Source organism: Pyxicephalus adspersus, chromosome 1 (assembly GCF_032062135.1).
Source record: "Pyxicephalus adspersus chromosome 1, UCB_Pads_2.0, whole genome shotgun sequence".
NCBI classification, from domain to species: domain Eukaryota; kingdom Metazoa; phylum Chordata; class Amphibia; order Anura; family Pyxicephalidae; genus Pyxicephalus; species Pyxicephalus adspersus.
The window spans coordinates 45,640,744-45,657,343 of NC_092858.1; the positions used below are offsets into that span (position 1 = coordinate 45,640,744).

Consider the following 16,600-nt stretch of genomic DNA (forward strand, 5'->3'; position numbering starts at 1 on the left):
AGTAGGCTTCCTTTGGCATATTGTTTTGTTAAAAAAATAATTTTCCGTGTTAACTATAGACAAAGACTGGTGTTGACCAGTAATTAAAACACTAAAATACTATGGCAAAGTCCCACTTTTTTTTAATTAGCAAATTTTCTGTTTATTAGACCCTAAAAAATGTACATGTATGAAAAAAAAATAGTACAAAATAGCAGAATAATAATCGCTAAGGGAAGAAAAAGCTGGAGTAAATTAGTGTAAACCAAGGGAGTAAAGAGAAAAATATTTTATTTAAAAATAATAAATGTAAAATATTTACAATATTTCACTTAATGATTACTGCAGGTAGTAGCAGTGATCATTTAAGCATAGGGGACTTTGGCTTAAATATTAGTGTGTGCACATGCATGAGGATGATATTTTGCACTTTGCTCATTCACCGTCATCTTATAGTTGTGTTGCGGAGACCTAAAGAGTACCAGGAGACGTGAATTTTACTATAGTGCAACAAATGGTAATGCAGTATTGCACCCACAATGACACTAAATGGACACTGCATCCTTTGAACACTACCCCCATAGAGAATAGGGAAACCATGCCAATGAACCACTGCTTGCTATTACAGCATTTTTTATTCAATATATTAAATATATATTAATCAGAAAAAACACATACTGTAAATCCAGTAAGGTACACAAATATAAATGTTTCTTTTCAAAAATTACACATATATACACACAGCCCAGAACACTGTGGGATCCATAATGACTATAACAAGGAGTAGCTTTACTTATTTTTTTTTTCTTTTTTGCTTTTTATACTATATACAGTTCGTTCTTCATTTATATACAAGACTTTACAAACTGGCTGTGAATTAAATTGCGTCCGTCCCTTTCAGCCTGTTTCAAAAACAGCTGGAAAAAAAAAGGCAGGCTTGGTGCTGCCCATCTCCCAAACATTTCAGTCTGCTCTAAAGGTTCGGTCCAATCTTGGAGTGCTGTAGGAAAAGGCAGTATAGGAACCACGTGAATTCGGCAAGTATTTTAAAAAAATACTTAAAAAGTGAAACAAAGACAAAAAAGTCTGTTTTTAGCCAAAGGCACAACTGGATTTTTTTAGAATAATAAAATTAAAGTCTTCATATAAACCCAGAAGATCCCACTGAGGAACAATCTACTGGTTAGGCACCTAATGTCAAAGAAAAGGGTTCCAAAGTTTGTAACAGGATTCTCCACCTTCTGTGCGACCTTGGGGTCCTTTTCTCTGAGCTTAGAAGAAAAGTGCAATGTTTTAGAAGGGCAGTGTGTCCATGAAAATCTTCTCCACGATAGGTGGTGGTGGAACTAGGTCCTCCAGTTTCAGGTAAAAAATGCGCTGAAGGCCCTGCGTGCAGAGGGTGCGTAGCTCTGGTAGTTTGCCCAATAACTTGGACAAACAGTTAGATCGGTTAGGCTCGCTCATTGTGGACGGCACATGCTCTTTAAGGCAGTTAATAATCCGGCTTTGAAGTTCCTCCACTTTTTTAGGTTCTTTTAATCCGTGTCTATCTGCATTGAGAACAAAAGGAAGTAAAATTATTTTTTTCATTAAGGGAAAGTCATCTCATGTCCATGCCCACATAAATAATGCATACCTTGAAAGCCTATGTAGGTATTAAAACCAAGGTACCCAATTTTTTATTATATCATATTATTTCACCTTTAGGTTCTGACTAATATGAATCTGTCACCACAGCATTCAGTAATCCCACTATTTTTATATTTAGAAAATTTGCAGAAACACAAAATGAAAAGGGGTCAGTTATTTAAATGTTTAATTTACCTGTGATGATGACAAGGGCAGAGAGGCAGGAAAATGATGGGACATCAATGTTCATACGTTGGAGACTGTGTGAAAACTCAATGATCGAGTCTATCCACTCTCCAAAGCCTCGAACACACTGCATACGGTGAAGCACTACTCCATTACAGAAAATCAGCTTTCCTTCCTCTGGCTTTGAACTATTTAGGGAAAAAAGTAAAATCAATGTCAACTACAGTGCATGTACAAAGGAATAAACAGGAAGTTAAAATAAGTAATTTAATATGTAGATTGTCTAACCTCATAACATTTGATTTTACCATTGTTAATAAAACACATGTAGTAATCTAAACAGCAGTGTTTGAATGTTTGTTTGTTCTTTTATAAATATTTAAAAACATTCAATTTGATGGTTGACTTGAGCAGCGATAAAATATTCTTAACCTGAATAACGTATCTGATCACCATATTTGGAATTGGTGTATGCAACCTATTCACTTCCACTGTGGCCACATGCACAACTTTTCAAAAGTGTGTTTGAAAAACATTACTGATCTACATCTACTTTGTAGCTGGAAATTACTTTTCGTGATCGTTTCTAGCGATAAAAGAGTGACAGACGAACAAACAAACGCTGCACACACAGTGTTGTTCTGTTCAATAAAGAGGGGAGGGGGAGAATGAGCACCCCGCAGTGCTCTTCTCCACTGACTTGTACAACAGTAGTGGAGAGATCCATGAACCATGTCGGGTGACTGCTGTACACAATTCAAATTCTCACCAAAGACGTGCCCAAATATCGTATTGGGTGAGAATCATCTGATGTGTGTACATAGCCTTAGGAGAGAGTAATTCAGACTTCACTCTGACCTTATAATCTACATATTTATTCTGGGTTGGTGACTCAAAATAAGACCAGGAAGCTAGCCAAGCAAGCCAGTAACTGCAGCCTACATATTCATATCAGCCTGGGAACTTATAAAGAAAAAGTTAAAACATTTAATAAAAAATATGAAATATAAATAGCTGTTTTGAGACTGTCCCCTTTAACTCTGAAAATTGAGGATCATGAGCTTAAGGTCTGTGCTAAAGATAGCCCTTTATTTTCACTGCTGCTTATTTTGGCCTGTTCTCTAAAGGGAGAATCCTATTTCCCCATCAAGGTAGCTAAAATCTTCCTGCTCTTCTATTACTGCATGTCCTGCCCAGTGTTCAGAACAGGATTAGCAAAACAGAATGAGGCAGTGCCCCAGTAAGTGATAGCCGGTTTACCTGTAAGCCAGTCTCAGGATGAAGAGCTCCAAGAATGAAGACTCCAGCAGGAGATCCTGGTCTTCTTTAGGAAGCTCTATGAAACCTTGGATCTTCTCTGCCCATTTGCGTATTACTTCCAGAGAACCTGACAGAAGGTCATAGAACTGCTGTACGTCAACTGGATTCTCCTTCTCCAGCAAGATGGGGGCATTCTCCTGGTACTGTCACAGACAAAGGAATCAAAGGTTACAAGGAGTGCTATTGCTGCCAGCAATCATTTAACAAGCAAAATTAAAAATAAATGACTTGACAGTAAAGTTGCTCTTTGTACATTTAAGGGAAGAAGCAGGTTTTCTTTAATCCCCTAACACTTCCTGACAGCATGTGCTTGCCTTTTCCTTACTGCTCTCAGCACCAGAAGCCAAAGGAAATACCTGGTACTTCCCAGTATGTGACCTGCACATAGCCACAAATCTATATCTATATATACACACATATTTATACATAGAGACATATACACAACTTGTTGCTTAAGCATATGTTTCCTTATTATAGGTATATAGGTATATATATTATAGGTTATTAAGCTTACATTTTGACCTTTGCAAATGTGCACTTTGAACTTGCTAAACATTAGTCAGTAAAGGCAAAATAATTAAATTGTTTTCATTACATTTTAAATTTCAAAATTGTTACATCTGTTGCATAATTAATGTATCTGTTTACTACAGCAGCTATACTATGTACCCAATGTAATGAGCCAATATATCCAATCTGGACACCCAGGGATTCTTATGCCGCAATTTTTATTTATTTATTTTTTTAAAATGTTGACATGGAGGTTTTTTATGACAGAAGGAATTGTGTAAATTGTTTATCCCTGCCTGTCAGCATTTTTTTCTTATGTGTACACTAAGCCACTCATGTGCATCTCAGTGTACAGTCTTGGCACGATTCTGTCCTGGTATGAAGTCACCCCTGCGCAAGAATTACCTTATCCAGACGTAGCATATCAAGGGTTCACTTTGCAAGGTCGGTATGCCATAATTCAAGCTAAGTTTGCAAATGCAGCAATATGTGGTATTCAGTATAAATACAATTTAGAAAAAAAAAAATTCTCTCCTAATATAGCTTTTAAAAACTTTTTTAAAAACAAAGTTACAAGTACTTGTGAGCAGCAAAAAGTTGATGGCACAGTTTTTCAGATCTACTTACTTGTGAGTAATCCAGATTACTAGAATTGGGGATGGTGTCAATGTGAGCTCGTACCAATGAATTGATAAGACTAACAGGAGAAGAATCCAACATTGGCCTTGGTTTTGATGGGAGACGACCCCGTCGGCCCTTTAAGCTGTCTGTGCGTACAACTGAAAAATCAAAATATCTAATTGGAAAATTAAGCAAAGTAGAACAATATTTTTAAACTGGTCTATGTGATAACAATCTGGTTCTTTACTTTAGAAACTATGTAACACTGCAAGTGTCCTCTTCACAAAACATTTTCTGAAAGTTGCCCAATCTCCCATAATACTGAATATAATAATTACTGTATAGTTACACAACTAGAAATCCCGATTACAAAAAGCTTGTATGCATGTATGCACACGATTTACTTTGGTACACACACAAAGTTATTTATGAAAACCATGCAAGTGTTTTTTCTCTTTGCAGATAATAAATGACTTTCCAGATATACTGTTAAACACATACCTTCTTTTACCATTCCCACTGCTAAGCATTTTTGAAACCGACAGAACTGGCAACGATTCCGGCGCCTTTTGTCCACGGGACAGTCCTTGTTAGCCAAGCAGATGTACTTGGCATTTTTTTGTACAGTCCTCTGTGGGGAGAAAAAGGAACAATTGTCAGGGGAAGCAAGATGCCAGACTGACACAAAGCCCTGTCTGTTCCATTTATTTTTGTAACATTTCTCTAGTGTCGGACTGTTCCTAATATCAAGTTGATATTTGGCTCTAGGCAAAAGAGAACGATTCACCTTTCTTAATTAGTCGAGCATCTCTTCTAAAGCACCTGATTTGCCTATAATGCAGATAGATCCAGATCAAAGAAGTGCAAAAACAAATTATTTGTGGGCGGTCTGAAACGGTAGACAGTGGCCTTATACTGGGAATTGAGACAGATTATTGAAAATACATGGGACTTCGGGCAAAAAGAAGTCATTAAGGTGGAGATTGAGAGTGGCTAAATTATAAGGAAACATAGGACTAGAAAACAATATTGAATACACATTTATAAACCAATAATGGTTCCGACTATTGTGCAAGGTTTTCAACAACCTTAAAGCAACAAGTACTTAAAGAGTAAGTGATCAACACTGCAGAGTACTACAAGCTCAATCACTTCCATCTACACAAAGGGGAATTTTTGGCTTTTCTTGATATCAGTCAACTGAACCAAAATCATATCATAAACCAAAGCTTTTCATTTCTGATGAAAACTATTATGGTTTGTATGATTTTTAAACAGTTGAGCAATTTAAGATGACATTTAAACAAATAAGTGTAGGACTCTCATTTAGGTAGCATTTTTATTTTTTTTGTTTCCTTTTCACAAAAACAGCGTGCGGAGATGGCATTATCACAGTAGCAGTAAAGTGCAGCATGGGGTGGGGGTTGATGAGGGGACAGTTTACTTTTATAAATAGGTATCCAAGAAAAGGCTTACTCACACTGCAGATCTTACAAAGTGTTTTAAGGAGCACACTTGGATCTCTAATTCTATGTTGGGCCTCTCCCAAACAATAGGTTGGATTGCCCCTCTTCATCCAACACAATGTAAACATAAACAATATCTTTTCTTTTTTTTTTTTTTTTTTTTTTTTACAAATGACTGCTTATTAACACTTCTGAAGTTTTTAGTAGAATACATTAATGCATTAACTGGGTATTTTTTTTGTAAACATGAAGTTTATTAACATTTAAATTTGTAGCAATCTTTTAACACCTACCATCAGAATACAGAGTGAACTTACACAAAATGTAATGACAAAATACAAAATAGGAGTATCGCTACATTAGGGCTTCTCGCTGAAAGCATTTCTGGCCTCTCCTTTCTGCAGGGGTTAAGACTGCAGTTTATTTCACACCGTTCCAGCACCTGCTGCCTAATGGAAACTTCTGGTTCCCTAACCACTCTCTAATTGGTGTTGGGTTCCTCATCTTATCCCCAGTTTGCCCCTGCTCAATCCTTCCAGTTGACGTTAGAAAACGGCAACAGAGATGATCAACTGCTGTAGAAGCAAGCCAAGAAAATGTACACAGGGGAGGACAGCTGCTTTTTAACACCACAGAGCGGTTTTGGGACGAGCCCCCTTTCTTCATCCTCAGGAACGCGTATCAGCTGAAGCGCAAAGACTGGGTGGCTGAGAACCAAGAGATTGTGCCAGGACTGCCTGCCAAGTCTGCAGGGCATCCAGCACCCAGGGAGACCAACAGGTGAGGCAATCAAGGCCAAGTCTAAGTAACGACAGACAACTATTGCAAATGAAAGCGATATATATGGTACTTACCTTAAAAAAGCCTTTGCATCCTTCACAGGTTCGTACACCGTAATGCTGACAAGAAGCATTGTCTCCACAGACAGCACATCGCCCTTCATTTGAGCTAGGGCTACGTGCTTTGGAAGGAGATAATGGGCTGTCCAATAAAACAGAACTGTCCAGTACCACAGGCCCCTGACCAATGGGGATAGATGGAAATCCTGCTGGAGAATTTTGTGCCATTGCAAACACATCTGGATCCACAACCTGCTGTTCAAGTCTGTGTGGAGCTTGACTCATCTTTAATGTATTAGGAGCCATGTTTGGGCTATGAGCTGGTGTCCCAAATGAGAAAAAAGATGGCTGAGGAATGCCGGTTTTCTGCTGCTCGGTCCATGGCCGCATATTATCATAGCTCTGAGTAGGAGAGTAAGCACCATAAGAACTATCCCATGTGGGTACTTGAGGATTCTGGAAACCTGGTGTAGAAGGAGATGGGATCGAGCAAGGGCTACCATAATAATCCGAACCACTTGATGACATGGTTTCATCCAACTGATTAGTGAAAGAACCAGGATAACAGCCGAACACTTGAAACTCCTCGACCTTTAGAGAAGATTGTGGATTTGATGAAGGGATCTGATAAAGAAAAGCATCAAACTCTCCAGTGTAACCGTCCATGAAGGTGCTGAAACTAGGCAAAGACGTGGAAGCTGAAATTTCACTGTTAACAAGGTCCATGGTGAATTTACTAAACTCGGAGTTTAAGATGTCTGGAACATAGCTGTCACTGGGGCCTGCACATTGGGACAGACTTCCATACTGAGCTTGAATACAGGGCATTTCTAAACAGAGAGAAAAGAAAAAATGATTAGAGGGATGAGCCAACTTTGAATCCACAAATACATAATTGTGCAAATTAAAGCAGACTGAAGCAATATCTGGCTTTGCAGTTGTAACCACGCTTTCTGATATATTTTTTCTGAGCTTGCCCTTTTATTTTCTCTAATAAATAAAATTTTAAGTGCCAATATTAAATATTTATGACAACGTCACAAATTCAAAATTGATATTTTCAAATGATATGAATATACAGCATGCCTAATATGATTTTTATTGACTAATTACATAAACACACACACACAAACATGTGTGTTAGAAGTAGGCTTGTCTTAATGGTTTCCATTTAAAAGAAAGGATTTTACTTCCATATCAGCAGTTTGTAAAATTGATCAATCAAGTGATTAAAATCTGTGTATTGCCACTGGCCAGCTTCACAGTAAAGTGTGGGTATGGAGTGTGCAAGAGGGATACATTTTTCTTTAAGGTACCATGAGCTGGCTCATCTGCATTATAACAGAATTACTAACTAAAGGATACTCTTGGTCTGGAAACATTTGGCACTTCCTTGTAAGGACCACAATAGTTCCATAACCCAAAAACCAATGGTGATCCCATATCTTAGCCTAGACCAAGAGTTAGGACAGAACGAGGAGCATGCAATGCTGCTTTTTGTTGAAAATGTGGTTTCACTAAAAAACAAGTGGCCTGTTTCTGCAGCAAAATGTTGTTCTCTATAACTCCTCTTTTGACATTGCAGAACATCAGTGAGTTCTTTTTTAGGCACAAATGGCAATAAATTTAGTTGTCAACACACAGATTTCTTGAGCTGAAGCCAGCAAGGCTCAAGTTAACACCACACGATTGCTGTCAAAAACACTTATACACCAAAAAGTACAAGAACGCTCGGTCTTTAGCTTGAATTGTATAACAGAAGATAGCATGTCTAATCTTTTACACAGACTGCCGTTTGATATGGACGGTTGTCAAGCCCCTGTGGGCATAGGTTTAACTTCAGTATTAATATATTTGTTTATTTGTATAATTTTATTTATTAACATCTTGTAATCATGACAAGCCTGGCAATTTACATTGTGCTTCTGGTTTTTCACACAAACCAAGTGCGAATATGGGAAAGCCAATTTTTTTAACTGCACATTTTGGATCATGGGGGAAAGCTGCATTGCTCGGAAGAAATGCATTTGCACATATGGGAAACATGCAAAATCCCTGCAGATGGCGACCTGTTCATGATTCTAAGTATTTTATAATTTAGATAAATAAAGCATTATGTAAGGAAAGAAAAATATTTAAAAGGTATACAAATTTACATTAAGATGGAATGAAAGGCTGTGTGGCCAAGTAGTGCACAGTTGGGTTGTGTTGCATGGTTAGTACATAAATATATATTTTATTGTGTTGCAGCTGTTTGTAATTTTCTCTATATGTAATGCATAGCGGCTCATATGCTGCAGCTCAACAATATTGGGAGCTTTAATAAGTCCACAGCAAAGGTATAGAGCTTTTGGCAAGCCAACTGCTAAATTAGAGCTTTAGTTAAATAAAAAATAAAATGCAGCAGCCTGCCTTTAGACAGCTGGACTATCGGTTTAAAACCGTAAATTTGTAAAGCATGCCAGTTCTTCTAGTAAGCCCATGTATTGGCTAGCTGGAAAAATTCACAAGAAAACCACAATATCATAAATATTGACTGCGCTGAAAACTAAAGAGGTTTAATTAGCCATGTATTAGGTCACACAGTTTAGCCTACAGTATTCTCACTGTATTTATAGACTGTGTTGGGAGATGATCACCGGAATTAACAATGGCATCTCAGCTGCTGCACAAATACTTGGGAAGAGTTGGTAATAAAAGGTTTGTACTTCTTTACAATATACTCTGCTAAACTGTGGGATGTCATCACGCAGAACAGCAACTGCTGGATCTCCAAAAGGATCTGTAGCAGCTGTAGAAATCACTTTAGTCTGCTCATTGCAGTAAACTAATCAAGGTGATCTATATCAAAATGGCTATTCACCATCAAACTAAATACCGGCTGCAATATTACAGATTTTGTTGTGGCATCATAAAGAAAATTCTATTCTATGAATTAAAAGAAAGGCATGGAGAAATCAACACAAAAAACTAGCCACGTCTTAAAGAAACCATCGAGTCTAAAATGTCTGGCTGTGTTGCTTGGAAAACCGCTACTTTTGTTGTTTAGCAGCTGACAAACAAGACTGTAATCCAGCACAATAAAACGGTTTTATAAGCCTTATAGGTTAGACTTTTCCCTGGAGGAAAAGCCAGAAGCATGAGGAGGTTGCCCTGAGCCAAGAAAGCACTTTGCACAGAAACACAAAGCGAAGCTGAAGATTGGCTCCTGATAGGCCAGACCGCTCTATAATGTATCTGAGTGTTTTTCTTAACAAATGAGAGAAAATGCTTTGTGGAAACTAACTTTGCACAATGCTGGATGGAGATCTCAAGAAATATACGTTTACTGTGCACTTCAATTGGCTGCATCATTCACTATGCAAAATGATCAAAGCAAAACTCAAAGAGTTGTTGACCAGTATTTTAGAAAATGCCAGCTTTATGGATGCATTGTAAACCCCATAACTTGGAATAAGTATTCAGGAGATATATAAGATGTACTAAGCATTGACTTACAAGAATAAGAATTATCCCCAATGAGAAACAATATTTCTCCCAAAAAGTTACATTTCTTCTGCAGAATTCAGTATAGCCTAATGCCATCAGATAATCAAGGCAGTCTGATTTGGAAGGCAAGTAAAGGTCTATTGTACAGCAGGTGCACCCTGCAGAAGAGGCACAAAAGCTTCCCTCTGCCAGTATCAGATTCACATGTGCAGCCATAGTGCAGGATCCAGATATTAGAGAATAGCAGTCACATATCTTGAAAACACAACATAAACTAATCACATAAAACAGTATGTGTTGCAGGACATGTCACCAGAGATCTGCACCTGTTGCTATAAAGAAGCCAGAGCTAAGACACTGCCTGCAGCCTGTACCTCGACCAGCAGCATCTGATCAGCCACAGAGAAATAAATACATGCACCTACATTAATAACCAAATGCAACTATGCTATTATTCAGATATACATGCAACTACATTATTTCCTTGAGACATGCATACATTAACCTACAATAATAATTAGAGACACATGTATACATGCACCTACATTTCTATCCAGATAAAAGAATACATGCACCTGTATTTATGACCAGATATACATGTATATTGCACCCACATTATTAATTAGGAGACATATGCACATACATTTCTATTCAGATCAAACAATGCATGCCCCAACAATAATAACATCTATGTATTAATGCACCCACAATAATAATCAGACACATGTCTACATGCATCCACAATAATAATCACATCTATGAATTAATGCACCCACAATATTAATCAGATGTATAAACTGATGCCCCTATAATCAGACACATGTGTACATGCCCCTACATTCATAGGGCAGTCTTAGATCTGGTCATAGAGAACCTGGAAATCAATGCATTACAATTCATCTCCGCACATCAGCAATGTCTGCATTCTTCAATAGCAACAATCTCCTTACAAAAATAATCAGATCGCATAGGTGTGCAGAAATCCCAGCTTTCCATGAATTGCTAAACGCACACATGTCATCGGATGAATGTCCAGCATGAATGGCAGTGCCATGCGGTGACATACCAATTGTATCTGCTGGAGGTCCCCGGTGCGGGCTGTCCGCGGGGTTCAGCGTGTTGCAGTGAGATGCTGCCAGTCCCTGCCACCTTCTGTCTCCCAGGACCCCGCACAGCTCACTGAGCTCCCACTTCTGCATCTACATTCTATTAAAGCCTCTGTGACGCACTTGGGGCGTGGCCATGACACGGGGAGTGTATGACGCACGTGGGTGATTCTGCTCCGCTCTCCATAGAAGGCTCGAGGGGGCGTGGTTTTCCGGCTTAGCGTAGCCTGGAATGTATCTGGTGACGCACGCTGTTTCCTATGACGCAGGCACATTGTTTGATCTATTAATAGCCCTGCTGCTATTATTAGCCGCAGCGGCTGGAGGGACGCGGCCCTGAAATAGCAGCCAGGGGAGGGGAGACCCCGAATGAACGTCATCAGACGTCGGATATAGCTCGGCCAGGAGGCTTCCCTGGGATTCTCGGCATATTTACGGCTGGACGGATTCCATATGCAGCGTGTTTATGAAAATCAGACGGGGAAAGTTGAGCGGGGCTGTCATGTGCCTGTGATGTCAAAACAGACACGAGGGGAAGGTGAATGAGAACGGGTTACATCAGCCGCCATTTATGTGTGCCTTGTGATGCTGGAGGAAGCACGGCTGGGGTTACTACAAATACCTTGTACCGTGTGATGTGCACTACTATACCGATACATGGAGCGGTGCCCAGATCTCCAACACTGGGGCCATGACCCCATGAAATGTATGATGCTGGGGATGTTACCATGGGTTAGCGCATCCTTGAGATGTTACCATGGGTTACCGCATACTATCCCACCTCTAATCATCAGCCTTATTCACCAAATACACCTTGATCTTATATTTCTAAGGCACACAGACAATTAGACTTCACTTCCCTGAAGTTACAGTCCTGCAATCTAAATGAAGGTTGGTTGCTATGAGTTACGGCATGAAAAGTAAAACTCTACCTAAAAGTTAAAATACTGAGCAGGCAGATTCTTCATTGCAGAAGGGACAGGGGATGTCTTTCTTGCAATGAAACAAACTCCCCTGCCTGATATCAAATCTTCTTTATAATATACATTGAACTGCTCATGCAGAATCTTAGCATAGCTAACGGCTAAGAGTAATCCACCTATTTTGCGCATGCATGTGAGTTTGATGATTCCGACCTGGCCAATTAAGATACAAAATATAGGTTCAAGCTACAAAACAAGTAGAGGTGACCTTAGTTAAATAATTGAGAAAATATAATGTACACTGAACTACGCATGAGCAGCTCAATTCTATGCGCATGCATGAGAGTTAAGTCATTCTGCCCTGGCCAATCAAGGTACTAAGAATTGGGTGAAGATATAAGTTCCAGCAACATAAAAAAGAAAAGGTGACCTTGGTTAAAACATTGTGAAAATATAATGTACACTGAACTACGCATGAGCAGTTCAGTGTGCAATCCTGGCATAGCTGCCTGCTGGGAGTGAACTTGTTCACGTGCACAGTATTTACATCCTTCAGCCCTGTCCAATCAAGATGGCCAAAGTTCCTTTACCCAGAAGGGAATTGGGTAAAGATTGTGGCATCAGTGTTGGAGTAAGAAGAAGTTATTACACAGTATTTATATAGCGCCATCATATTACACAGCGCTGTACAACGTCCATAGTCGTGTCACTAACTGTCCCTCAAAGGAGCTCACAATCTAATGTCCCTACTATAGTCATATGTCATTAAAGTAGTCGAAGGTCAATTTAGGGGAAAGCCAAAAAAGCTAACTGCATGTTTTTGGGATGTGGGAGGAAACCCACGCAGACACAGGGAGAACCTGCAAACTGCAGGCAGATAATGTCCTGGCCGGGATTCAAACCTAGGACCTAGCGCTGCAAAGGCCAGAGTGCTAACCCCTGAGCCACCATGCTGCCCGTGTGTTTAGTCAAATAATGGCAAAACAGCAGGTAACTTTTTTTTTTTTTCTTTCATTGCAGAAAAGACATTGCCTGAACCTGCTTGGTTGCATTTTTTTTATTTTTAGTTTTGCTTTAAATTTAAAGCCTTATACAAATGCCCAATAATGATCAATAGAGATTAATTTGCGGGACAGTAGAAACGAGTGAGGGCTATACAGACCATTGCTGAGAAGCCCTTCTACAGAGGGAAAGAAGGGGGCACACACAATTGCCCCGATTTATTAAAGCTTTCCAAGGCTGTAGAGGATACAGTTTCATCAGTGAAGCTGGGTGATCCAGCAAACCTGGAAGGGATCTGGATCCAGGATTGAAAACATTTGTTAACAAAGCTAATGACGGAATCTATTCCAGGTTTGCTGGATCACCCAGCTTCACTGTTGAAAGTGTATTCTCTCCAGCCTTGGAAAGCTTTAATAAATCAAGGCCATTGTGTGGGGGGGTCACAATAGGTGATCTTCGCAGTTGGTTGAACAATGATTCAGCATAGCAGAGAACTAACCAATGTCCTAGAAAACCTGTAAAAACAATAGATTTTTTACCTGACATTATCACAAATAATCATCTTCAGTGACAAAAATCTGCAGGAAATGTAGCACAAACATGGTTAAAATACATTGTACGTGCGGAGCGTCTGATAACGTCACCAAACAGGTTGGTATGTTTTGACAGCACCTGTAGAGTCAAAGCCTCCTGCCTCCAAGGCATACTGAGGTTTGTAGAGCAGTACAATCAGGGTTTGCCTAGCCCATTTCCATTATTAGCAGAATTCTAACCTAGCAGTCCCTCGCTCCGTATATGAGAGTCTGTAATTTGTCATACTGTCCAATTTCTGCCCCCTCAATATCTAGTACAGAGTTGTGTCGCCTACACAATCTACATCACTCCTCTATGAACAATCCAACTATCTGAATAGTTACATTTCCCATCAAACATATGTGCCAAGCTGTACTTCACACAAACAATCTCTGGCTTCATAGAAGTTTAATATGATAAGAAAATGAACTCTCACAGCAGTACTGGATCAAGGATCATTGTCTGAATTTTTAGTTTTTCAAGGCAAAAATCAAATTCTGTCCATTACTGGTCACCTACATAAAATGGGTTCCTTTTATGGTGTACCAAAACGTGTAAATATTATTATATTAATATTAGGACACTTGCATTTGTCCATCATCTGCTCACATATAGTATAAGACTTTGTATAAAAGTCTTCACCTCCCCATGGCCTGACAGTTACATGACTACTTTGCCACAAGAGCTTTTTCCCTGCTATTAGACCTCATGACTGTTGCCCCATCCTAACGATTGTTATAGGGGTCAGGGAATGATAATCTGATGTTGATAGGTATCCTAAAGGCAAACTGAAAAATACTGAGGCCTATAATGGTTGGATTACCAGTCCCTGCCCCCCTCCCCCATTTGTCATTTACACTCACAATTAAGACTAGTAACTAAACCTGTCTTGTGATAAAATATCCAGTTGTCTTTCTTTGTTACAATGTGGTTATTGGGGCATCTAATATACAGTACAGCACTGAAATGTTTCCCCAGTAGACAGGGAGTGTGACTGGTGCTTCATGTGATAGAAAGCTCACAGCAACACTCATTTAATGAAGGCTGGAAGCAGAACTGTACCTGGGGATGGACATAGGAAGCACATACAAGACTTGATAAAGGTTTTTGTGGTCAGCTGTAGGGCAAGGTTAACACATGGGGGTTATAAGGGGCAGATTTACACTTTCTGCACCCCTAGGTTACTTATATTAGTCTACCATGTTTCCTTCTTTTGATTAATAACTGATTTCACACACACATAATTCACTTGGTCTGTGATAACCTTTCTTAGGAACCCCTCCCTTCTCAATTTCTCCCTGGCTTACTTTTTGGCTTCCAAAGAAGTGCTGCTGGTTGTCTGGTTTGTCATGCTGATCTAAGCTTGAATAATTTCAGTCACAGACCCAGATCAAGTGAGCAGATCAGAACTTCTGACTTTAGCTGAATTTTTTTTACTACATGCTTAATTGAGATCAGTGACTCAGAAGTCAGAGGATCATCATCTGTCAGTCATCAGCTGATCATGTAACTTCTTCATTGTACCCTGTATGAGCTGGGACATTCAGCACTGAAGCCCACTGAGATATTCCAATCTAGAATTATGGTTATCTGTTAAAGTATGAGAGGCACGGGCTCCGGTCACATTGGGTTAGGTGGCCCTTATTTGCACTTATGTGACTAGTAACAGTTCCTTGTTAAAAAAAACACAGGAAAACATGTCTATTTTGTTTTTGTCCAGATGTATCTTTCCTATTGCATGAATGCCAGAGCTGAATTAAAAAAAGATATATATCTAAATTCTTCAAAATAAATGAAGCAAATCATTTTTCCATTTTGTTTTCTAAACTCATCTTGATATCATTAGCAGGAAACAGGTTTTAATCCTAAGTGGCCTCTTCGCTATCCTGGGAATTTTTTTCTAATGTACAAAAAGCTGCAAAACATGATGTGCAAATTCTGTACACACAACTTGTTTTAAACCTACTTAGGCATCAAAGTGATCATGGCCGGATTTACAGAGGCCTCTAACATAGCACCACAGCAACCTACCCTGCCGTAACTATTGACCCAGGCATTTTTAGAAATGCTTGTTACCATGACAGCCGCCAAGGAGGGGAGAGAGCAGAGTTGTAAAATAGGCTGCTAGAAAAGCAGGCAATAAACCACAGATTCCTTGTTTAAACATATTTTCAGTAAACAATTGGTCCTATTTATTATTATCACACTGCAATTGTACATAATGCCAATTAAGAAATAATAAAGTATCCATGCTTGCTAAATATTTATTCCTGATATTCACTTTTTACCTTCTCCTAAATCTTAACCAGCAATCTAAAATTGAAGTCTTCATACATTATCTCAGAAAGTTAACCCTTGTATTTCACCACCTCCAGCACTTAAAGCAAACATTATTGCAAGTCTGCAAACCACTGATGACACAACAGACCACCCAGAACATAATGTGCTGCAGGTAAGAGGAAGCATTTTCTCAGTCCCTACTTCCCTAACCACTTGTGATACTTTAGGAGCATTGAAAGCTGAAATGGGATAGGTGTGTACACCTATAGGCTTTTGCATGATCATCTTCTCTGAACACTGTAATCAAGTAATAAAATGCTGACCTCCAATGATCGCTGAAAAAAAAAGTACAGAGAGTTCTACATTGCTTTGCATGCATAAAAAATATATCTGATACCAGATCTGCTTAAAAGTATATAAAAGCCCATTTTTTGTTTTGGATAAAGTAGGGCCTTTGTTTAATTGCTGTTCTTGTACATGCTGGGATGATTCCCCCCCCCCCTTTATTGGTCCCAGGGGCCTATGTCACTAAGAAAGCAAGAAGAAAGCCAATATTTTGAGTTGTTACAAGGGGAGTAGGGTCAAAGAAATTCCTTTAGGACACCTATATTGGTGAACAATAGTGAAAAAAATGTGTTCCTTTTGAAAAAGAATTACTTCCAATGTCTGTTAAGTCT

At 39.1% G+C, this 16,600-nt stretch overlaps 1 protein-coding gene across 2 annotated transcripts in view; it reads right to left on the reverse strand.

The window, feature by feature from the left end:
* Nucleotides 1-595: 595 nt before the first annotated feature.
* NR4A1 (nuclear receptor subfamily 4 group A member 1) overlaps nucleotides 596-16,600 on the reverse strand; it is a 32,129-nt gene continuing 16,124 nt past the window's right edge. The window contains exons 1-7 of one of the 2 annotated variants that reach the window (XM_072409665.1): nucleotides 11,106-11,253; nucleotides 6,566-7,380; nucleotides 4,747-4,876; nucleotides 4,252-4,403; nucleotides 3,055-3,257; nucleotides 1,804-1,982; nucleotides 596-1,529 (exon numbers count right to left, since the gene is read on the reverse strand). In XM_072409665.1, coding sequence (XP_072265766.1) covers nucleotides 1,273-1,529; nucleotides 1,804-1,982; nucleotides 3,055-3,257; nucleotides 4,252-4,403; nucleotides 4,747-4,876; nucleotides 6,566-7,380; nucleotides 11,106-11,238 — 1,869 coding nt within the window. In that variant the 5' untranslated portion in view covers nucleotides 11,239-11,253 and the 3' untranslated portion in view covers nucleotides 596-1,272. Of the gene's footprint in view, nucleotides 1,530-1,803; nucleotides 1,983-3,054; nucleotides 3,258-4,251; nucleotides 4,404-4,746; nucleotides 4,877-6,565; nucleotides 7,381-11,105; nucleotides 11,254-16,600 lie in introns of those variants that run through there. The other variant, XM_072409673.1, reaches the window with a different exon arrangement.